The 24,627-nt window shown below is 36.4% G+C and overlaps 1 protein-coding gene across 3 annotated transcripts in view; it reads right to left on the bottom strand.

Moving 5' to 3' along the window:
* ANKRD12 (ankyrin repeat domain 12) overlaps window positions 1-24,627 on the bottom strand; it is a 67,976-nt gene that overhangs the window by 23,828 nt on the left and 19,521 nt on the right. Inside the window, exons 3-7 of one of the 3 annotated variants that reach the window (XM_054813979.1) lie at window positions 23,079-23,216; window positions 15,864-16,011; window positions 5,569-5,715; window positions 4,369-4,569; window positions 27-169 (exon numbers count right to left, since the gene is read on the bottom strand). In XM_054813979.1, the coding sequence (XP_054669954.1) occupies window positions 27-169; window positions 4,369-4,569; window positions 5,569-5,715; window positions 15,864-16,011; window positions 23,079-23,165 (726 nt within the window). In that variant the 5' untranslated portion in view covers window positions 23,166-23,216. Of the gene's footprint in view, window positions 1-26; window positions 170-4,368; window positions 4,570-5,568; window positions 5,716-15,863; window positions 16,012-23,078; window positions 23,217-24,627 lie in introns of those variants that run through there. The other 2 variants (XM_054813980.1, XM_054813981.1) reach the window with 2 other exon arrangements.

Here is a 24,627-nt window from a genome sequence, read left to right as displayed (position 1 = left end):
CCCTCCCACTCTCCCAATACACTCACATTTCTATGCCCACTACTAGCAGAATCATGAAGTGGCGTATCATCATCCAAGCCTTGTGTGTTTACGTCGGCTCCTGCTGCTATCAGGACTTTAGCAACATCGTAGTAACCAACATTACAAGCTTCGTGCAGCGGTGTCCAACCTATACCGAAGAATGTTAAGTGTAAGCTTGAAAGGGCAAAGATTTAAGCTTGGTTTTTATCTCCTGTGCTATAGATCTCTATTGCCTTGAAACATTTCAAATTACACTCGCACACCGTAGTTGGCAGGAAGGTAACGCCATCCATCTGATGAACATATGCTTTATCAACTTTAAATCTCATGCCACATTCCAAATTTTACTGTGATTACATTGAATTAAATTAAATCACTAATCACATAGTAAAAGACAAAATCTGGCACAAAATCCTAAACATGTTAGAAATTCTTTGACTAGTGAGCATTTGAACACAGTGTTAGGTATATATAAATAACATTATTCTATATGGAAACAGTTTGAAAACCACACTATTGGAAAGAATAAATATGGCAAATGATCATAATGAGTGCTCTTTTAGACTAACTGAACATGTACCGGGAATCACTAATAACATTCAGCAGCTATTAGTCTAGATAGCAAGCTATTAATAAATCTTGGCAGAAAGCTTATTCCTGGTATTTCCTATAATATTAATCATTTTTAGCAATTTTGATTTCCACACTGATAATCTGAAGTTCAGTGCTCATTTTTTGTAGCAGAGCCTCAACTGAAGATGACGATCAATCCACACACACTATATTCCTTACCTCAGTTTCCTCTCCCCAGATTCATAGCTGCCCTGAACTTCTAGCCTACTGTTGATGCCTTCTCAAAGCCCAGTTCTGGGCAGGCATTCAACTTTTGTTTCCAACGTAACCAGTGCAAGTCTGGAAGTTTATTCACTTTAACTCTGCATCTAATCAGTAATGGTCTTGTATATCCATGGAGAGGAGGTACAAGAAACCCCTAACTTATCTAATCCCTCAGTAAGGTAATTTAATCTCTCACTCAACTTCTCACCTGCCACTCATTTAAATAAAAAAAGCTAAAAAAAAAAAGAAAAAAAAAAAAGAAAAAAGCTTCTACCTTATTCCTTATTCTACAGCAAAACACTTGTTCCTGATCGTCGTATACTAAATTTCCTCTCCAATCATCACTTGGGTCACTCACTTCCAATGCTGACTGGCTATCTCCTCCTTTTCATTTTCTTGTCATTTGCTCTTTTCTCCACTCACTCACAATGATGACACTCTTCTGCTTTCAGCCCTCTGATCCCTGTCTTCTTTCTGTTTATTAATTCTCTCTGTAATTCATTCTTCTCCATGTTTTACTGCTTTGCCTTTCTATCCTATCACAATGTCCAGCCTGCCAACTCCAGTCCTGGCTTGCTCTCAACATGTGTTTCCTTTACTCTTGTTCTCACACGGCAGTATCATTCTGGCAGATATCCCGTGAGCAGGGTTACTTCCTCCATTACTAATTCATTTTCTGCTCCTTTAGTTCTGCCAAATTCTTAGCTAAACCCTCTAATTCTCTAAACTTCACTGCATCCTAAATTCTTATTTTTCTCCACTCATGACTCACTGCTCAAATCCTCCCCCTCTTCTCAACTTCTTCCTCTGCACATGATTTTGAAGCTCAGCCACCTCTGCCTCTCACTTCGGATTACCGGTGGAGAAGTATCTCATTTGATCCCAAACACCTCCTCCAGAGTTCTGAATGAAGTCTCTAACGACATGCTCCAAATTGATTCTCAGAACTAGCTCTCAGCCATTCTCCTCATCCTTTCATCTGCCTTTAAAATTAATTAAATATCTGTACTAGGTCAGGCTGGGATGAAGCTATGAAGTTAACTTCCTTCATAGCACCCCATACAGTGCTGTGCATTGCATTTGGGGCTAAAACAGTGTTCATAAGACACCAGTGTTCTGACTACAGCTCAACAGTGCTTGCACAGTGTCAAGGCTTTCTCTCTCCCTCCCCCCGGGCAAGAGGTTGGGAGGGGACATTGCCAGGACAGCTGACCCAAACACTGACCAAAGGGGTATTCTATGCCATATGATGTCATGGTCAGCAAGAAAAGCTCAGGGAAAGGAGAAGGAAGGTGGGATGTTTGGAGTGATGGCATTTGTCTTCCCAAGCAACTGTTACACCAGCTGAGGCCCTGCTTCCCAGGAAGTGGCTGGACATTTGCCTGCCGATGGGAAGTAGTGAATGAATTCCTCTTCTTCCTTTGCTTGCATGTGCAGCTTTTGCTTTTCTTATTAAATGGTCTTTAAGTCAACAGATGAGGGCTTTCTTCCATCTTTTCTCCCCCTGCCCTGTTGAGCAGGGCAAAAGAACAGCTGGGTGGGCATCTGGCAGCCAGACAAGGTTAACCCCCCACAACATCTCTTCTTGAAGTGTTTCTGTTCTCCCTGTGATTTCTATGGGTCTGTCTTCCCCTGAACCTCCCCCTCTTCTTTTAAAATTGCTCTTGTCAACAAGTCTTCATCTCCCCTCTCAACTTCTCTGAAGATCTCACAGGGTTCTACTTCTTCTTTTCTTTTCTTCCTCTACATGCTAGTCCTGCCCAGCCTCATCTTCAAACACAAATTCAGCTACCCTCTGTAAACCAAGAAATCACTGATCTGTTTCTTACCTAAAATCAAGATGTTAGTCCCTCTCATTAATATTTTCTCTTGATATCAAGTTTGAGCTGACAACTAATTGCACCATATAGTTATTAATTTCTCCCACTGGGGCTTGCTACCTCAGCTCCTCTCCCCCATTCCCAATGAGAATATAATTCTCACTATAGCCATTCAGACCCATAAACCGAACACCTTTAGCAGGCTTTGCTGTAGGTCTAGTTAAAATTCTCATTCAGACCCCCCATTATATTTTTGCTTCTATTATGGAATGCCTCTACAAACTTGAAACTGCTAGTGCTGTCACTTATACTACCGAGAATTCTCAATATTATCTTTATTCCTTTGGGATGCCAGCAGCTCCCCACAAATTGTGTCACCTTTTCTTCAGCATTATCCTTCACATTGGGAGCACAGTCTTTTTGAACAAAACCAAAAGCAACACAGTCCTTTCTTATATTGACTTCCTCACTTTCCCATGATACACTTCTGTAGATGGAAAAAACCCCGATGTTGAAAGGTAGAGTATTAGAAGCAGGTATGCCAGTTATATAAAGAACACTTGATACTTGTATTATTTTTTAGAGTTGTCCTTGCATTTAAGAAACATCTACTGAATCCTATCTTTTTAAAGATGTCTCTTAGATCCCAATGCCACAAAAACCTCCACACCTCACCCAGCCCTCAGAGATAAACCTCTGATTTAGCATTCCCTTCACTCTGTTCCATCCCTCCTCGGTACCTCAACCTCTAAACCCTAAGTCTCTACTCAATACTCCAGCTCCTAAGTCTCATGCCCTTTTACACTGGTTGAGAAAAAACAGTAAGTACTTTGGCTTATCTCAGTATGTAAGTGCATTTAATCTGGTGCCTGGCCAATCAACAACTGGCAACTACTGAACTCAAAACTACAGGTTCTATCTTCTGTGAAAGCATTCCTTTGGGGATCTCATATTTACTCTGCTGGATATTTTTTACAAAAACATGTGGAAACTTAACTACTGTGAGAGTATCAAAAGCAAAATAGGCAAAAGTTTGCCAGCAGGTTCAAAAAATTATTTAGGAGCTCTTACAGACAAACAGACTGTAAAAAAAAAAAAAAAAAAGATACCAAATAGAGGATACTAAAAATATGGTACAAGTTACAACTTACCTTAAGGCTCATCAATCGGTGCTGAAATCAAAGCAAATACTGACATATCAAAACTATCATTAATCTAGCACGATTAGATGACAAGTGCAAGCTACACCACACTCATTTGCTTTGGTGCATATTAGCTGTCCCAGTAAGAAGACAACATACATTACAGTGCTGCCACCTGCACTGTTACTAAACTCTGCATCTCCTCACATAGCCTACAATCCCATTATCAATTACTGACTTTGCCTAGTGTAATTCTACTAAGTTCAGCAAGCATGCACACATATTTTTGTAAATACCTAGTATGCAAAGTCCCTGGCCACAACTGAAACCTCCAGGTATTTTAATATAACGTTATAATAATACACTATGTACTACAGTGTCCCAGTACTACCACTGCCATCAGAAATAAAAAACATATATGAGAATTTCTAATATGTTTAAGTTGTATCTTTTCATTTGCAAATAGCATGAACTGAAATTAAACCTGTGATAACAACTTCAGCATTAATTTTGAATTTGTACAGTTAAGAGAACATGTATCAACTTACCTGCAAAATCTTTTACATTCACATTTGCACCTAAACTGATTAGCTCCTTAACCTGTTTAACATCCCCTCGAATTGCTGCCATATGTAGAGGAGTTTCCCCTCGTTCATTTCTCTTGTTAACTTTGTCTTTTTGTCTTGAAGAAGAGCTTGAAGTTTTCTTTTGTGTTGGTGGTGTTTGTAAGGGATGATTTAAGGTGGAATCTACAAAGTAAATTTTTAAATGGTCACTGTAAGCTATTTAGCACTATTTTTATTTCACTTCATTTAAACGCTTGCATTCAAAGACGACAATAAGAAGGGAATAATTATCTTTAAATAAAGGATGTATTTGACACTTCACATGTATCAACACAACGCCTATTTGCAATGTGCAAAAGGGTGTTTTGCAAAATCTCACTATTTTTAAAGCAGATTTCAAGGACAGATGAAGTCTATCCAAACTACAAGGTTCACACACTGGTATAAATTCTGCTGAAACAAGACAAAGCATAGCCATGCAAATTAGTATCTACTCTGCTTCCCCTTCCTCCAGCACAATTCCACTATATTTTTATGTAGCGGGATGCCAGTTTAAGGAATTACTGTCTGCGTATTGTACTCCAGGCACTTCCTCAGCTGTGCCAACACAAATGGTTTTGGGTGGACTGGATAGTTTCTTAAGGTAAAGCTGCTATTCACTTTTAAATGCCAATTTTGTAAAAGCATTACATGTGTAGAACATATACATACATAAAAGATTTTTTAAATACAACTGGACCAAGGACAGTTTGCAGTTCTGAATTAAAAACAGTGTGTCTCCCCTTTCCCATTAAACGCTAAGGAAACAATCCAGTTTCCTTCTAAATTAAAATCCTGCTCCAAATTGAGACGAGACAGTAGTTAAACTTAATTAAAAAAATAATTCCATTTTTAAATAATACATATGGAACAGTGTTTGAGAGGCAAAAAAAATCAAAGGACGAAAAGAGATTTTTCAGGTTTTACAGCTATCATAATGCAAAGCTTTGCACATAAATACAGAAGGTCCAGAATTTTTCATCAAATTACTCATCAATGCAAAATAGTTTTAACAGAATTAGGAATAATTGAAAAAATCAGTAAAAATCAAGGATTGTTGAAAAACATCAGGGTTCAGAATATTCTGATTGGGATAGAATTAAACAGGCAGGAGGAAGAAAACTATTAACTTTTTAAAATCACCTGGACTGTTGTCTCTTGCTGTCATCTGCATGAGAAGTGCCATCTGTTTGCGCTCTGACAGAGGATAACCAAAAAGAATGCTAACTGGTGTTGATTTCTTATTTCCAGCATCCTTCTTCATTTTCTTTTTCTCCGGACCTTCCTTCTCTGGAAATATTAACATTTAAAAACTCAAACTGCTGTTCAATTAAAACATTTTTCTAGAAATAGAAGCATCCTTTTAAGGTAAGTGAACTGGTGATTGGTGGTAGGTGATGACAACCAGAAATTGCATCTCTAATTTACTGCATTTGCATTAGTTTTGGTTCTAATCGTACCAGGATAAGAAGCTATGGAGTTAAAGCACTTAAAGCTGTAAAGGGGATTACTAAAAAATTCTAAAAGGTGAAAAACCTGTTTCACAGCAGGAGGACTGTATATGTCACAACTTTAATTTTCAGAGAATCAAGTCAGGTGCTTAAAAAGAATAAAATCTGTAAGATCAGCCAGTCAACTTTCAGCCTTTAACACAGATCTGAGTCTCTGCTCTATTCTACTTCTCTCAAGACACCATGCTAAAAATTAGGAAAAGATTTTTTAATACCAATATTTGTTAGGTAATTGGATAAAAGATTGTTTTGCTCAAACTCATCCTGTTACATCACTTCAGAGTAATTTCTTCTCCAAAATTTATATCCTTCAAAAACATACAGCTATTTTATACACATAACTTCTTTCCTTTTATCAATATTTATGGAAGTTGTTTAATATTTCATGTCCAAGTTTTAAACCAGGAGCTAAAATTACACATCTGAATAAACAGATCATTTCTAAAGCTATTCAGTACCTACAAACTCTCACAGATCTTCAGACTGGTTAAATGTGCTCTGAAATCAACAACTTTTTAATACCTAATGAATTTCAAAACTAACATTTTATTTGTGTAATTTGGAAACTTTAGTCTGTCTTCCATCCTTTTCAAAAGTTCTTCCTTCATTTTTCTGTATAAAAGTCTCATAAACCAAACACTGGCATTTATGCTAAAGTATAATAGGAAACAACTGATTTGTGATTAAGTGACTCTGACTAAATAATTTTCAACTGGAGCGGTATTTAATGATCTTAACATCAAACAAGTACAAACTCTCAATGCATCAAAATTCTTTTGGTACAACTATTTTCCACAGATCTCCCCACCTGGTCATTATTGTTCAACTGTATTTTCTAGAGACATTAGTTTGCATTTAGTAGTGACCATTCATTTTCTGTAATTGTCTCCTCTTTCCAGGTAACTGCTCTTTTTCTGTCTTAACAGGTTCTTATCAAATTCAACGTTTTACATCTTGTAAGTAGGTTATATTACTTACATGTTAGATCTATAATGTCTACCTTTTTCTTCAGAGCCCCTAAGATTACTACTTGAATATAAATGCGCTGGATGTAGAAGATGGCTCAAGGAACCTTGAGCACAAATTAGGTGATTTGGAATTAAAATTTTTGAAAGGGTTAAAACCAAAAAAATTCTAACCACCGCTGTCAAGAAGGAACAGTCTGAAGAATATTCTGACACACTCAACCAACAGAAACAACATCTCCAAACTCTCAACAAAGCATTTCCTCGGTTTCCTTCCCTAAAAGCCCATGTTCAGAATTAGCTGATGCTGATGTGCCAACTCCCATAAAGCAAGCAAAAACATGAAACAAAGCTCAGATCTAAAAATTAGAATGGGGAATATGTAATAAATGAAAGGGGGGCAGGGGGGGAAGATGTTGGACTGATCAACTGGACTTGTCCATACTAAAATGCTAGAATTTGGCTGGGAATTTTTTGAGACTTGGTTGGAGATTGTTACTATTAGTTAAATAAGCCTGGTTGCCACACTGATCTTTCTAGCTCTTTGTGTAGGAAATTATTTCATCTTATTCTTATGGTGACCGATTACCATCTGATGAGACACTGTTCATTCAGTTCTCCACTTGTGCCTTAGGCCCTCTCTGTGGCCCTCCTTGTTTCATTCGTTTCCTCTCAACTAATTTTCTGCCTTCCTAGCCTTCTCTAAATCTCATCTTTTAGGCTTGATTACAGACACAGGCTCTGGTAACGCAATGCTCTTGAGGCGCAGGAAGGCATCTAAATAGTGCACATCTTGAATTCCGTAGTGATCAAATAAGAAATACGTGATTTCACAGACTAAACAATTATGAGCAAGACTACTTTAAGAATGGAAAGCTTTAGACCTATGTACATATTTAAAAAAACCCTACAAATTTATCCATCATGTTTAAGAAGGAAACAAGATCCCTTTTACGGAAGCAATTGATGAGATTTTTCTAAAGTGCATACATCTCGTGCTCCTGAATATCTAAAAATTCATTCAATATCCAAATCAACACTGCTTCCGTATTGGTAGCACATCCGCATAGGAAAATCTAAAGAAAACCTACAATTAAATTGTACTTTCAACTTTTCGCTGCATATATGCTGTTCTCTCTCCAAGGATAATGGACAGCATGCCCTTCATTGACTAATTTAGTACTTCCATCAAAACAACACATTTCAGTTTGTCTGGCATGATCTGCTGTTTCTTAGCTTATGCTATTCACTGCTCATAATTCTTTTCTTGAAAAAAACATTTTCATTCTGAATTATTCCTTAGAATTTTATAGCTATACTCAGCTTGAGAAAATAATACATCAAAATAAGTGAAATAAATCTTTTGATGATCTAGCTTTCATTTTTTTACTATACAGTGTACTTTTAAAGGTGTTTTTATCTTTTGTTTTTTGGTTGGGGTTTTTTTTTAATTATTTTGTTAGAAAAGCCTACTAAATAAATGAGTGCAATTTACTCCCATCTCATGTTTACCATTGTCAAACAACATGAAGATCCCACATATTCCAATGCATTTCAGTGGTGGGGCAAATTATTATTCTATTACTCTTCATTAACACTGTGTTTGCAAAGCATTTCTAGAGCTTAACAATTAAAAGTACCAAATAAGAATACAACTGCTCTCACCAAGTTATACCATAATTATGCCCTTACCACTCAAAAAAAGACACAATTTTATTACAATTTATATGAGATTTCATATGTGTTTTCAGTAAATCTAAACAGTTCAATACACAAAATTAATATGATCAACAACAAGCCTAAAGATAAGAGAATCTGAGGACTACAGCAGGTGCATCTAATAATCCATTTCCTGCAGTATGTCCTGTAAGAGGCTATTGCTTTTCCCCCCCAAGGTCTTGTGTATGCCCTGGTTCTGAATGTACAAGATAAAACAACATAGGATAAAAGGGATGGAAGGAAGCAAAAGGAAGGGAGCAGGTCATATATAAAAAAGAAATTTTTATACACAAAAAAATACATAAATAAAAAAATAGATAGCCAAAACATACCTTTTTTTTAAAATTCAAGGTAAAGAACAGTGCAACTGTTGATAAAGAAGCTACACGAATCCACAGAAAAATTCTTATAAATTATTGGGAACCCCCATTATGCTTATTGCAGAATGTATGACAATATTTGTTCTCACTGCTCCATGAATATCATCACGCAGTACACTATACTATATTTAGCAGGAGAAGACCAATTTAATGTTCAGGAACTTTGGCTTTTTGGATATTCTTTATCTTGTGTTAACAGAAAACTCTTCACAGCTGTGTATTTGATGTTTATACAATTTGAACAGTAATAACTTCCCTAATAGAGGAATAATGCTCTACTAATAGATAGAATTTAATGTAAAAAATTGACTGTTAAAGTCAGTTAGGGTTTAGGGTTGGTTTTTTTTTTTTTTTTGATGTTGAGCATTTTGTTTTCAAAGTCTATGGAATACAAATACCGTCTTTTACATTCACTTTCTTGTCACTTTCTGGTGTTCTTCAGCAGTTAGAAACAGAACATCAGGGAATTTCTTACTTGTTATTAAAAAAATAAAAATCAAACCTCTTCAAGCAGCTTCACATTCAATTATCTTTATTAAATAAGCTTCATAATATCTGGACAACATTCCTTTTGCAATGTAAGCTTTTCATCTAACACTTAAAAAAAAAGATTTAAAAATAGCCAAGTTATGTGAAATAGTGATTTAGGTGCATTTGAGCACTTATTTGTAGAAAAGCTTCATGAAATTCAGTCATAGAACTGGTATAAGAAACATCAGAATCACTGGTGATTATTTTAGGAGAATTTATGCATGACAGATGATGTCCCAAGGCAACCAATAATGTATCTGGTTTTTTATGTAAATAATTTGGATAAATTACAAATTCTTAGTCACGTAATTTCTAAATGTTTTAGGAAAATAAATTATTAAATAACTTACGATGTAGATTTCTCAAAACAAATCATGCCAAAGTAACAGAATATTCAATTTGGTAAAATAACCACTTTAGTGGGTAAAGGAAATAAAGCAAAAAGACCAAATTCAAACTTCAGGGTTCATGATAGTCTGGTTTCATGTAAAACTCCTATCATAGTGCAAATTGTAAAGAATAATAGGATTAAGAAACAGGACCATGCGAAGCTAAACTATGAACTGCTTGAAATAAATGCTTCTAAGAAAGTTATAAGATTGAGTGACATACAACAAAAGACTCATATGCTTATTACCAACAACTGCAGAAAACAGATCTAGATGAACCGTTCTGCAGATGACGAAGTTAAGAAAGACAGAGTTACTGAGATCTGTGTGATTGTGGTAATCTTACTGAAGTTATTTTAAAGAGAAACACATCAGTATTGATTGCTGCTTCCTATCCTCAGTGAGAGAGACAGATTAGAATGTGATGAAGAGACCTCACAGTATACTGTGCACTGTAGAGATATCAAGGTAATATTGTGATATCTAATTAAGTTTATGGCATATTTCTTTAACCAAACCAACACACACATACACACAGGCAAGACCACCCCCACCTTCCTGGCTCTAGCCCAAACAACAGTTAAAGAAACTTGTAATAGTTGAACAATAAGACCAAATCTAGCAAGCAGTAACACAGTGTGTAAACAGTCCCCTTCACAGGCCCACTAACCTCTGTAACTATGGGAAGCACAAGTACAGAAATTGTCTTACCATGATGTACAGATGGAACAAAGAGGTCAGTTGTTTTGCTTTTCTGGATGCCAATTAAATGCTAAAAGAAAGATGACTGTGCCATGTTTGGACTACTTTAAAGACAGGGGTCAGAAAACAAAACCTAGATGCTACTATAAACAGAAAATCTGGAGAACATAATTTCCAAGGAAAGAACATCAAATTAGCACATCCAGTGTAATTGTAACTCTTGTTGTTCTTCCTGAATAATCAGCTATGTAACAAAGCTATGAAAAAAAAAGCCTACACTTATCTTCACAATGAAAAGTTTTTTCCAATCTACAGTTATGTTTAATTGTTATGAAAAATTCAAATTTCTCTCTTCAGACTAGTAAGGTCGAGAAAGCAAACAAACTTGTCCTTTGCAAAAGCAGCACTTGCCTGTTTTTCTCATACTGATAACCACATCAGAGGTTATTTAAAACTAACCAGATTAAATAAATTAACAAAATCTAAATAATGCTATTTAAGTAGTCTAAATAAGTCATGGATTTTAATCAAATTATGGTTTTGGATTGGGAGACTTCAAATCAGAGAACTTATTAAAAAAAGGTGTGGAAAATGCTTCTCCTTCCACCATCAATTCTACTAGTCTTAATCAAAGCTTGCAGGTTAATCTTCATAAGATTAATTTAAATAAGGGTTAAAGCTAAACTGCAAAATTTGCAGTATAAATAAATTTGACTGCAGTGTATATATATATATATATATATATATATATATATATATATATATATATATATATCATAGAATGGTTTGGGTTGGAAGGGACCTTAAAGATCATCTAGTTCCAACTCACCTGCCATGGGCAGGGACACCCTCCACTAGACCAGGCTGCCCAAAGCCCCATCCAACCTGGCCTTGAACACTTCCAGGGAGCCAGGGGCATCATCCACAACTTCTCTGGGCAACCTCTTCCAGTGCCTCACCACCCTCACAGAAAAGAATTTCTTCCTAAGTTCTAATCTAAATCGACCCTCCTTCAGCTTAAACCCATTACCCCTTGTCCTGTCACTCCACTCCCTCATGAACAGTCCCTCACCATTTTTCCTGTAGGCCCCCTTCAGGTACTGGAAGGCTGCTATAAGGTCTTCCTGGAGCCTTCTCTTCTCCAGGCTGAACAACCCCAACTCTCCCAGACTGTCCTCATAGGAGAGGTACTCCAGCCCTCCGATCATCTTCGTGGCCCTCCTCTGGACTTGCTCCAACAGGTCCATGTCTTTCTTGTACTGGGGCCCCCAGAGCTGGATGCAGTACTCCAGGTGGGGTCTCACAAGAGTGGAGTAGAGGGGCAGGATCACCTCCCTCGACCTGCTGGTCACCCCTCTTTTGATGCAGCCCAGGACACGGTTGGCTTTCCGGGCTGCAAGCATGCATTGCTGGGTCACATTGAGCTTTTTACCAACCAGTACCCCCAAGTTCTTCTCCTCAGGGCTGCTCTCAATCCACTCATTGCCCAGCCTGTAGTTGTGCTTGGGATTGCCCTGACCCATGGTGTAGGGCCTTGGATTTGGCCTTGTTGAACTTCATGTGGTTCACACAGGCCCATCTCTCAAGGTCCCTCTGGATGGCATCCCTTCCCTCCCCACACAGCTTGGTGTCATCAGCAAATTTGCTGAGGGTGCACTTGATTCCACTGTTCATGTCACCGCCAAGATGTTAAACAGCTTTTTGTTGTTGCTCTGATCAAAGAATGGGGATGTGATAACAGAGCCCTCAGTGGGATAGCTGTCCAAACCAGGACAGTATAACAGGCACATCCCTGCACAGCAAAAGAAACCGAGAATAGGATGCTGTTGCTTAAAGATAGGTATGTAGTGCAATTTCAGGTGCAGCCGTTGTCCCACAGGTCTCCTATGACTCATGTTATCTTTCAGCGCTGTGCAGGCTTCTCAGCTACTGTGGGCATCTCAACTGGCATTGCATGACTACACTTAGGCAACTGGACTCAGTCCTAACCGGTATGAAATTATTAAGAAAGTAACCTAAAGGCTAAATCTGAAAATATTTAATACTAATTAAATAGTAGGGTTGTCAAGCATTGGAACAGGCTGCCCAGGGAAGTGGTTGAGTCACCACCCCAGAGGTATTTAAAAGATGTATAGATGTGGCACTTAGGGACATGGTTTAGTGGTGGACTTGGCAGTGTTAGGTTTACAGTTGGACTCGATGATCTTAAGGGTCTTTTCCAAGCAGAATGATTCTATTCTGTTCTAATCTACTGCAGCAGTTTCTTAGGCAAAATCACTGATTTAAATCTGTATTTAGATCAACAGGAGGACTAGAATTGTACTAGACTCTCATGGGACACTACAAATGCTGTTTCATTTCAACCCTGCCAAAAGTGACTAGGTGTAAAATGTACTTTATGTATAGTTTTGTAGGAAGCAAATTAAAAAAAAAAAAATTTCCAAATTAAGTTAACATTCAGCTTAGCTGTTCATGCTTATCATCACTTACAGTTTCTAGACAATATCTGAACCAAAAAAAAAGCCCACCACAAAAAGGAGCAAAAGGGGGCAATTTTTACAAAAATAAAGCAAAAAAGACAAAATCTTTGTTCATGAATGCTTTGAAGATAGAAACGAGACAGCTCTAATGATGTAACGCTCTAACAATTAGGTATTCCCATTCTTTGACTGATTTACCTGCCTAAACAGGATGAAACCCAATTATCATGAGGTTTCTACAATCAGCTGGCAAACTTATCCTGTATCTTGGAGATAAACCATTTATTAAATTAAACCATTAATTAATTTATTTTTTTTATCCTAGAGCTACTTTTTATGGCTTTTCTTGATTTTTTTGTTCACCCAGACACATTTTCAGAAGACCCTAAATCTTCAAAAACATTTGAAAAATCAAACTCAGTGGTCTTATCTATTACAGAGAAACTATTTAGCAAAGTAGTAAGAACATTTTTGCTATTCTGAACTCTGGAAAAAAACCCCAAACAAATTGGAAAACTGTTAAAAATAAAGCTACAGGGAAAGAATAAAATACATCCTGGAACTGTAACGGACAATGGGAAGAATGGAGTAGTACCACATATTTTCTCAGAATCTTTCTAATTATTAACTGTATACACAACCTTTGACCATTTCCCTAGAATACCACTACAGATTTCATAAAGTATCAGAAGAAAACTAGGATTTTTTTTTTTTTTAATTTTAAACACTAACACTATTAGCTGATAAGAAGCTTTTCATCACCTCTTCTTTTCCCTCTGTCTCCAGTTACACTCTCATCTCTAAAACACTTACTTTCTTCCTTCTCAAATGACATTTGCCATTCTTTGTACATAGTTTGCAGGAAGACACTTCTGTCAGAGGTAACAGTTTAGTCCAGTGATGGCAAACCTTTTCAATACCTAATGCCAAGTTTGTGTCAGAAGCAGCACTGCATTTCATGATCACTGATGTCAGTCCTAATCCATGTCAGTGCCAAACTTGGCATCAATCTAACTGGTTAATTCCCACTGGTCTAATCTAATAGGTTAGGTATAGAATCAGCATTATAAGAACTGTTTTTTCATCCTAGTAATGCTCCTGCCTCTAAAGTTTCTGGAAAGCTTATGTACCAAGTTCCTCATCTGTGAAACGGGGTAGTTGCTCTTACCTACTTACCTCAGCAGTAATGAAATGGACAACAAGCTATGATGTTTGCTACACAGCAGTTAAAAGCTATGTGCCTTCTATTGCTATATTAAGGATTTCTCACCCCTGCTTGAACTGTGTATTTCATCTCCCTGCTACAACTTGTAACAAAAAGATTTTGTAGTGTATGCATTTTCTTTTTGTGCATGTTTAACAGGTGTCTAGAGTAATCCATCTTGTTTGTGGCAACTGTGACAACAGATGCTATAGCAAGAGAAACACAAAAAATTATGTTACCTTACAAGATGCTGTGACAATGAATTATTTAAAGTTGATGGGGGTGGAGAGAGATGACAAAAGATTTCCAACACAGACAACATTAGGTAAGTACTAAATATTACTTCTAAATATATTTATTTCCATTATGAAAAACAGTTAGAGTCTAAACCCAAGCAATAAATTTCATAAAGCAGATGCTGGGAGCATACATTTAATTTCTACATGGTCTTTTCAGAATCAAGTGGTATCATGAATAGTGTAAAATTCTACAATTCTGTAAAACCACTGAAAACAGATCTAAAGCCAAGAGTATTGTTCTGTAAAGTGACTACTTCAAATCTGGATTTCATACCATATTCTATTTACAGTAATAAAAATATGTATGTGATATCCAAGAGCCAAATCTTCCGCATTGTATCAATCCTGGACAAAAATCAAACAGGTACCGAGGTATATACTTTTATCTTGCATTTAAATCTAAGCATATTAAGGGAATTACCTGCTTATGAAAATATTTGAATGTACAATGAGCAGTGTATAAGAAACTGCAGTACTAAACCTCCGACGAATTTGGAGAACATGCCTTCTGGTGGCCTTCCAGAGGGCACAGATAATGTCTTGCTACCAACAGAACTATTACTGACCTATGACACAGATAACTAATTAGCTAAACTCAGAGATAACTGTACTCTTAGAATACATCCAGACCTCTCCATCTTGATTTGAAAAGAGCCATGTCAAGAATGGTATTTTGAAGTCTTGAAATCAGTTCTAATAGAATATGCTTGTTAGGAAGAACTACCAGCCTGTGCAGAGAAGGTATCCTGAACTGATTATAGGAGCTTAGACTGGAAGAAAAGTTTGCTCTCCATGACTAGTTTAGTTAGTTCCATAACCTCAGCAACCTTTTCTCTTATATGGAGGACAGTACATCTACCAATCTTTCCCACTCTCCCTCCCCAAAAAAGGCTATGAAAGGCTGACAGCTGTGTCTCAAATCAAGGCACTTAAATGTATTTTCATCCGTCTACTTGTTTAAGCAAAAGGACCTCTAGAGATGACAATGACAAGAAAGACTTATTACTGAAACAGAAGCAAAAGAATGAGGTTAGGAAACAACTGGAAAATGCAGGTAAACTATGGTGGCATGCTAGCTCTTGCTCATGATAGGATGAAAGCCTATCAGACTGAGATGCAACAATCAGAAGCAAGCAAGCAACTTTTATACTTAGTATCCTTTTTTATGGGGAAAATATTAATCAATATAAAAACCATAATATACAATTAATTAAATTTTACCAACAAATAATTAGTTAAGGAAATAAAAAGGTTCTACCTGTGTCTGAATTGCGATCTTCATTTCTGGATGGACTAATAGTAAAAGGAAGTTTACGTTTCATGGAAGACTTTTCTTTCATCTCCTTCCCCACATCACTCCTATCCACTTTTGGAGTTTTGCTGTAGGATGCAATCTTGTCCTTGCTCTAATATAAATAAAAAGTATACTAAGTAATTTTTGCATAAAGCAGAATAGTCTTATAACGTATACAGACTGAAAAGACTGCTATGTGAGAATGTATGTGCACATGTGTGTGTATGTGTATTACGTAGTTTATTCAAAAAATTTTTAAAGTTACCTTACTAAAAATAATCAATAGCATTTCTTTCTTTTTAAAATTAGTATCTCCTGTGTTATTTCTACTTCCAGATACATCACGGAATAACTGCTGTTCACTGTTAGAGCCTTGATTAATAAGCAAAGAAACAACAGGAACTGGACAAGAACTTGCTAAGTCTTAATGACCATCCCGATTTCCTTTCCTGACCATAACATAATAATCACATTAAAAGCACATTAAAAGCCCACACTGCAATTCAGACTGTGAATAGTAACACAATAACAACAAAAACCCCTCTAACAACCATCCCCTGCCTCCACCCCCATCCCATAATCCATCCATACGGAACTCCCTTTCTATTTCAACAAGAATAATAGTGTAGTGTTTCGTTTTCTAAAGCAGAGTTTACTAAGAACTTCGAAAATCTATGAAAAAACTTTTTTAACTGGTACCAAATTTAGAAAAAAAATAGGTACAAACTATTTGGAATTTTTAATTGCATAAATCTGGGATTTTTGGCTTATCAAACATCAAGGTACCATTCTCCAGAGCACCTTTATTTAAAAAAAAACAAACACAGGTAAGAATAGTTTGATTATATCATCTGACACTGAGTTTAAACTGTTGCCAAAGGGGTAGGCAGAAGTGATTACAAAAAGAACCTGCAAACTCTACAATCTTCAGACAACAAATGTCTGTACCAGGTAAATCACAAAGAAGGGATCAGTCTATGTCAGGAGAATTCCTGAAATAAAAGGCTAATGCCCGCAGAGAAAATGTTTCTTCACTCTAAGTTTGGAAACCTGAAAAAAACAAAACCCAACCCAAAAAAACCAAACTCCCAAATAAAACCCACACACCAAAACCAGCCCTCCTCCAAAGCCCCAAAGGAAACAACACACACCTCCCCAGCTTTTTTCTTACACGTTAGAACAAGAAAATCTATAAATCTAAACCCCCTTAAGACTCCCCTAAGCTCTTGGGAGATGAAGTGTCTGTGCTATTAGTTTTGAACGAAGTTAGTCAAACGCAACCGATCATTTGCAAATGCATCTGTAAGTTAACAAAAGCAGTTCCAAACTCCATTAATTCCATTCTGATCTCTTCCACTAACATACAAGTCTCCCACTTCAGCCCAACCTCACCAAGAGCTCTCTCCTCCCTTATTCCAAACAATCCAATTATTTCTCATATGTACATATGTAAATTTCCCACAATATGATAAAATAGTATTAAAATTGTATTGCTTTCTCTAGAATATTGTCTTAGGTAATATGCAATACAAAGGATCAATTAAAAATAATTTAAAATTCATAAGCAGGAGACATTGGCTTCAATTTGTTCTGTAGAAAAAAAGACAATTTTTTTGTCGTTGATAATCCTTAAAAAGAATCACTTTTTTGGTACTAACCATAACAGCCTCCTGGATTCAACTTCAAGTAAAGGAAGGCAAGAGGAGGTAGCAAGCCCTGCAGGTTAGAACAGGCATTTTGGTTTAAAGTGTGAGCATTCACTGTTCCAACTACTCCTGGTCACTGCAACAGCATGGAGATCTCTTTTTCAGGGTCCAGAACAAGGTTCAAAATTCAGCATGAATAGGTCTATGTATTCATTTAATGTGATCCACGGAAGCAACCCAAAACAAAGTCGACATCTTTATAAGGCAACCTGTAACTTAGAATATCTGTGGACTTTCTAAAGAGGTTTATTAATCAAAAGTGAAAACTGCTGATCAAATAAAACACTGAAGACATGATAATGTTCAGATACATAAACTATTGCTGCAAGGAGAAAGGCATTACATACTCTCCATGTCCACTACAGTTAGAGAACATTTAATGGCTTAAGACTGCAACAGGAGACAAGTAAAGGTTATTTATTCTTCTACTAAGCATCTAACTATGCCAGTCAGCGTAATTAAGTATCAGAATAAACTGCCCAAGGAGATTGGAATTTCCATCAGTCAAAGCTTTAAAGAAAAGGTCTGGCAAACATCTGTCAAGAACACAGTACAGCTTATTCTACTCTGGGGCAAATGGATGAACTGGATCTGCACATCTCAATATTTAATGCATGCCACACTAGAGGATATAGTAACAAGGAAGAATTTTCTCTGTCAACAAAACCATACTAGTGTGCTATGATGAGGAAGATATTTTTAATCTGTTCAACAGAAACTGTCTCGGAAGACTAACAAACAGGAGTCTGGACAATCTCTTGATATCCCATTCCAGCTCTATTGTCTGGTACCGCTACAATCAATGACAAGACACAAAAGGACACAACAGAGTGCCATATAATCTAGCAGATGTACTAAGCCCTAGGAGAATAAGCATTCTTTTTCTGCCTATCAAAGATAATTACATACTGAAGCGTGTTCTGCATGGTATTAAAATGGCTTTGGGCACTATTTTGGACTCTTATAAGAGGACAGTTACTTCTTACAAACCCCAAATGTATTTCTCCTTTGGACCACATATCTATCATTTACTCCCTGAGTTTTGGCCACGTACGTTCTAACCTATAAATTTAGATAAATTAAAATTTCATTATGTTCTTATCATCTCATGCAAACACTAAATGGTCTATATGCTGTATACACTCTTACAATTTTTTTAATTTATTTTATGCTCCCAAAACGAGCAACTGAAATAAAAATACACATACCCTAAAGCATATATGATATAAACTTGGCTTATTAACAGGAATGTTATTTTTAAGCTCTCAGAAGACCTGACCACATAGCTGATTCACATAGCTATTTACTGGTTGCTAGAACAGCATAATAACCATTAACTTCCACTGGACAAGTATGAAAGATTAAGTCTCATAACAACAGTAACTTTACTACATTCCTCAGTCAACAGCTAAGAGTGCACAACCAGTAAGAGCTAAACATTGTATCGACTGGGAAAAACAAATCCTGCACGTGTTTTTCTTTATCTTAATATATTGGAATAGTTTTACACCATATATTTAGGCCATTACAGGTTTTATTTTAAGAAAAAGAATGAGGAATTTTTTAGGGAGTGGTGTCCTTTAACATTACTGTTCATTTGTAAATGCACTGTTTTGTGTGAACGTTATTTCACATTAGGCCTCCTCTGCCTACCATGCATCTATGAACATATAAGGGACCACCAATAATTAAACTACCTATCTTCTGTTCATTTACAGTCATAGAGATTAAGCTCCATGAGTAGTTCAAAAAACATTTCTGCTTCAATAACAAAGTGGACACAGAAGCAAGTGAGAGCAAGTTTACATGGCAAAGTGCAGAAGTGGTTTGACTGTACTAGTTTACAGAAAAAAATAAAAAGCCAAAGCTACATGAAAAATACAATTAGAATGCATTTTTTTTTTACTAAGGACCACTGCAATTATCTGAATGTTGATGACCTCAGGGTCTTTTCGTGCTACTAAAAGACACAGGCATCTCTGATGGCATAGTGAATGGTCACTCACTGGTTGCATGATACTGAGAAAAGTGTATGGACAAGAGGTATTTTCCAGATTAATCAAGACACTTCCATACCAAAATGCCACTAAAGCAAAAATTTTACTTCAGTATCCCTTTCATCTGCAGCATCATTTCATACTTCCTTACATCAACTACATTAAGTTAATGAATCCGTAACTTTTTCATAAGAAGTACTAATGCATCAAAGACTACTGGTTTTAAATTCATGGTTGCAAATATTTATATATTAAGAAAAATCCTTATTTGCTTTACAGAAATTTCCACTACTTCCTGAAGATATTTCATTTAAAATAATCACTGTTGATTTGGTCTGGTCAATCTTCAGACTTCTATGTCTGTGAGTATAACAGAGATTTGCCTTCATGATTTTATGTTATTCAAACTAAAATTTTACTCTTACTGTATTGTCTGTTGAATTTTAAATAATTTTATAGGCTGAGTTAAAATGATTACTTTTGGCAATATTTTGTCTATTTTTTTCTAATATATGGGAAAAGATAGCAGATTATTCAAAGGCCACCTAAACACTGCTGATAATTACTTGTCCATTTATTACAGAACAGTTCCTGTGACTGTTAGAGTGACTATTTAACATTTTAACCATGTATTCAATTTTCTCAAAATATGACAAAAGCAACCAAACTGCATTTATTATGCTAGAAACCTGAATACAGGAATATTAACTGCAGCACTTAAATAATTCTGTAATTTTATTTAGGATCTCACATTTTCAATGTTACATATATCAATTTATACCATACAATCCCCAAACCAAATCCTACACTATTCTAATCTCACATTATATATTGTGCCAAGGAGGATAGCGAGCAAGACTGAACATAACAGTGCAAGCGGTTTATCAGTTTACTGTTTGGTATCAATCTAATTAGTCCACCATTTTGTTTCCATACATATGTCCTTGGTCAAACTTCCATCTTCCTCTGGACTTTAATTTTCTAAGTAACCTTGCTTTCACTGGCATCTTAATCTCAAATACTAGGCAAGGTAGAATCTGAACGTAGCACATTTGTCCATACTTCTAATTCCTGTACTGGTGATCAGTCTCAACAAGAAGCATTTCCTCATAAGAGCAGCCAGCTAAGGACAAACCTTCATCTTCACCTTTCAGCAATGAAAGGGTTTTATGCAACCATTAAAAACAGAATGCTAATTTACTCCTTTGTAAATAAAATCAAAATATGCCATGTTTCCTGGTGGTTAAACAAATGACAGCATGTTCACTATTCTGGTCCCTACAAAAAGTTATTCATATTTTCATATGGATTCATATCTTATTCTGGTGAAAGAGAGCTACACATCTGTTTCACATGATCACCTAACTTTGCAGAGATTGCAGGGTAGGGGGGTTAAATGGCTCAGCAGACACAACTGCTACAGTTACTAGCAGATCACAGACAGGAGATTACTGGAGAGGAAGGTCTCAAGACAAGCAGCAAATACTGAATTGGGCATGAGGATCACTGCTAAGGCAGTTCCTTTGTGAGTGGCTGCAGATTCAACAGCCGCTCTGGAAACAAGCACCATTTTTTGATTATAGCAGCAAGCAACAGGGAGAGGAGGTGAAGGGGAGTCAGAGGTGGAGAGTGGAGAAGGAAAACGGGTCCCAGAAGTAAACTTTTTATTTTGATTTTTTTTTTTAAACTCAGATTGCAGAACAATTTGTATGTAAAATTCAAAGCCTACGAAGGAAGAAAGTAATTTGCACTATAAAAATATGATAATCTATTTCTATACATTCGAACATACAAACAAATGCATTCCAAGCATTTCGAGCCATACCTTTAGCACAGAAACAGGAAAAAGGAAAACTTAAAAATTGACACATTCCAGTAAACCCACTATTTTTGTTTTGATGAAAGTGAACAAAAGATGAAAATTCATTTTTAACCTCTGTGCTATGGGTTTTAATTAAAAACACAAATAAAGCTTGAAAAAAAATGTGTCCGTTTTCCTAGCATGAGCAGCTGTTGATTATGTCTTCAAGACTTTCCTGTGTCAAAAGCTTTTTTCAGAAATACTGAAATGTCAAGATAACAAGAGTTTATAAAGCCAGAAAATATTGTAATTAAATAAATAACCTAAAATCTTTACAAAACGTACCTTATTTACAAGTGTATAAATAAAAAGGCGGTACTGAATACCACTACACTTCATTGCAATAGCCTTCCTATTCTTGCTGCTTGTAGGCCTCAGAGTTCCCCTGCCTTATTCCCAGTGGTGAATGACGCTTCAATTAACTTGACCATATCCCAAACAAGGACCAGAACAAAAACCACAAATGCCAACGTTTTTTCATCCCTTTACTAGTAAGTCAATTTCCTTTCCCCATTTTACTCTGTTATCTTCCTCTTCTTCTTGAAGCAGTTCAACACAGCTAGCAGAAACAACTAGCTTTGCCTCACTTTACTGGGACCCATAAAACAAACTGGGAAGAGAATAAACTCCCCTGTTTTCTATGAAAGTTTTCAGAAGACAAACAGTTTGAAGCAGATGCTGGATCTTCTCATCTTTTCCTATTTTTTCATCTCTCTCTGTCTTACATCCATTCATTAAGTGGTTTTACAGAGAATACAGACTTCAACAAAATAGTAAGGATGATCTCACACAATCTCCATTTCCAGAGAAAACAGTTTTAAACATTGTTTAGGAGATAAATGAATTCTCTCCCCTTAGGGAAATATACAACTCATCATTCACAATACAGAATATTATTCCATCTTTTGTTATTCATTAGTACTACAGTTAAACTTGTCTGTTGTACAACTGTACTAGGCAGACAAAATGGAGAACTGGCTTATTTGCAAGTTTGCTCCAGAAGTTTGAGAATGATAGGATACTTCACATTTATAAACAACAAACCACCCTTCAGTATTACTGGAGCTTGCATGTGCCTTCGTTCTCCAACAAAATGGATTGTACAGCTTTTAAAGTGGACTCCCTTGTACATGGGTTACTCTTAACCCTTCTGCAGCATTTAGCTTTCAAGTCCTAACAGAGGGAAAAAGTCCCTGTGTTACAAAGGAATATAAGAAACTTATGTTTGTTCATTGGTCTATGCTCTGTCGCAGGCCTTCAGAAATGCTTCATGTGTTTGTTACAGAGAGTAAGACACTGTAAAATTAAATAAAATATGAATCATTGTTCTTGTGAGTGTATAAAGACTTCCTATGATGTAAGATACGGAAAGCATGCACTAACTTATATCAAATAAATCCAACGCCTCCAGCTTCCTTTTGAATTAAGCTACAATAAGGGGCATAAATTCTGTTCCCTAGTTTAATTTACAGTTAAAACCATAAAAACTTATGCACTCAAGATATCAGAATACAGATTCATATTTATTTCTTCCCATTACAGTAACAAAAATCATGATAGAACACATGCTCTTCATTTCACTGAAATTAAATGAACATGAATATAATTTTGTTACCTTTCTTGAAGTTGGTTTTTCCACCATGGTGCTATCACTGTCAGAATTTTCAACTTGAACTGTTTTTGTAGACCCAAATTTGGGCATTTTATAGCTGTTTAGCTAGCTGTATCTTGTATCAGTGGGTTCATCGTGTGTCTGAAAAACAACCAACCAACATTATACAAATACACATGCTACAGTGTCATTTCAGGACAAATGTTGTTACTGCAGATGGTAGCGGAGCTGCATAGTACCCCAAAAAAGATGGCTAGCAATGACACCTGACTTCAAGCATCCCACTCATCTGCAGCTCAGACCTTGAGGTGAAAACCCAAAAGGTCTAACATGGCTACTACTGGGGACAGTGTCATTAGAAAACCACCCAGTCAGTTGCTGAACTGCCTCATCCCTCTAACTTGCCTCTTTGGCGGACTTAACACTTTGGGGATTTGATGGCTTATTGGTTCAATATCTCACTTAATTTTATAGGTAATAAGACTGGGAGGATGAATAAGATCATTTCTAGCAACAGTGTGAGGAGAAATCAAGCTTTCTAGCCTGGGAAACTGAAATATCGTCTACCCAAAATACTATGGAGAGAAGGTCAAATCTTGCAGATTCGCTATTCTATTTGTTGGAACAAGAGATATATGTTGGAAGAAAAATCTTCTAAAGCTTAGACCTGGAACTAGAAAACTTAATTTCCACTGTCTAGTAAATTAATTACATAAACCATTGGTGGGTGTGTGGGTGTGCACGTATAAAGCTTTAAGAGCTCTGTGGTGTTTCATTTCCAGGGTACACCAAGTAAACGTCACTAGAGCTACATAATGAAATTCTGATTTTTCCATGTTAGTTTTGATTCCACTTTTCTGCTTCAAGAGAAGCAATTTTAAATATATAGAATCATAGAATCATTTAGGTTGGATAAGACCTATAAGATCAGCAAGTCCAACTGCAATACCTCCCAGTGAAACTCAGGTTGTCCTAAAAACTTGTCAGGAGCGTAGCAGAAGACTGCTCTACACTTAGAACACTGCCAGCAATACAGTCTAGTGTTTTTCAGCATTATTTATTTAGCATCTTGTTAAGAATGACAAAGTTCTTACTACAAAGAAAAAAAGTTAAGGTAAATGGACAGGTCAAAACATCTTGCCAACACACCAGAATTTTTACTACACAAACCATTAAGTACCACAGTAAGTGAGTTTAGTAACAAAAGACTGTAAACAGTATCAACGCTGAATAACAAACATGGAACAGAGAACTAAGGCTTCTCTCCATGTTCTAGGCAACTGCCAAGCCAGGAGCTAAAATGAGATATGAATTACCAGGGCAAACTCAGCTCACTCCAGTGCGTAAGTAAAAGACCATAGAAGATAAAACTAGAAAGCTAACTTAAAGAAATTTGTACCAAGAATTTGACTTGGAGAAACTTGTGAGCCATCACCTTCACGTCTCCAAAGGTGCACTGGAGATTCTCATTCACTCTGCTCAGGCTTGTTAAAAGACAAATGTGTTATTAGGCCACTACATACCACTCATAAATCCCAAAATACATTAAGAG

This window comes from Grus americana, chromosome 2 (assembly GCF_028858705.1).
Source record: "Grus americana isolate bGruAme1 chromosome 2, bGruAme1.mat, whole genome shotgun sequence".
In the NCBI taxonomy this organism is placed as follows: domain Eukaryota; kingdom Metazoa; phylum Chordata; class Aves; order Gruiformes; family Gruidae; genus Grus; species Grus americana.
Note: the sequence above shows the minus strand (reverse complement) of the source record. Positions and strands in the feature narration are given on the sequence as shown.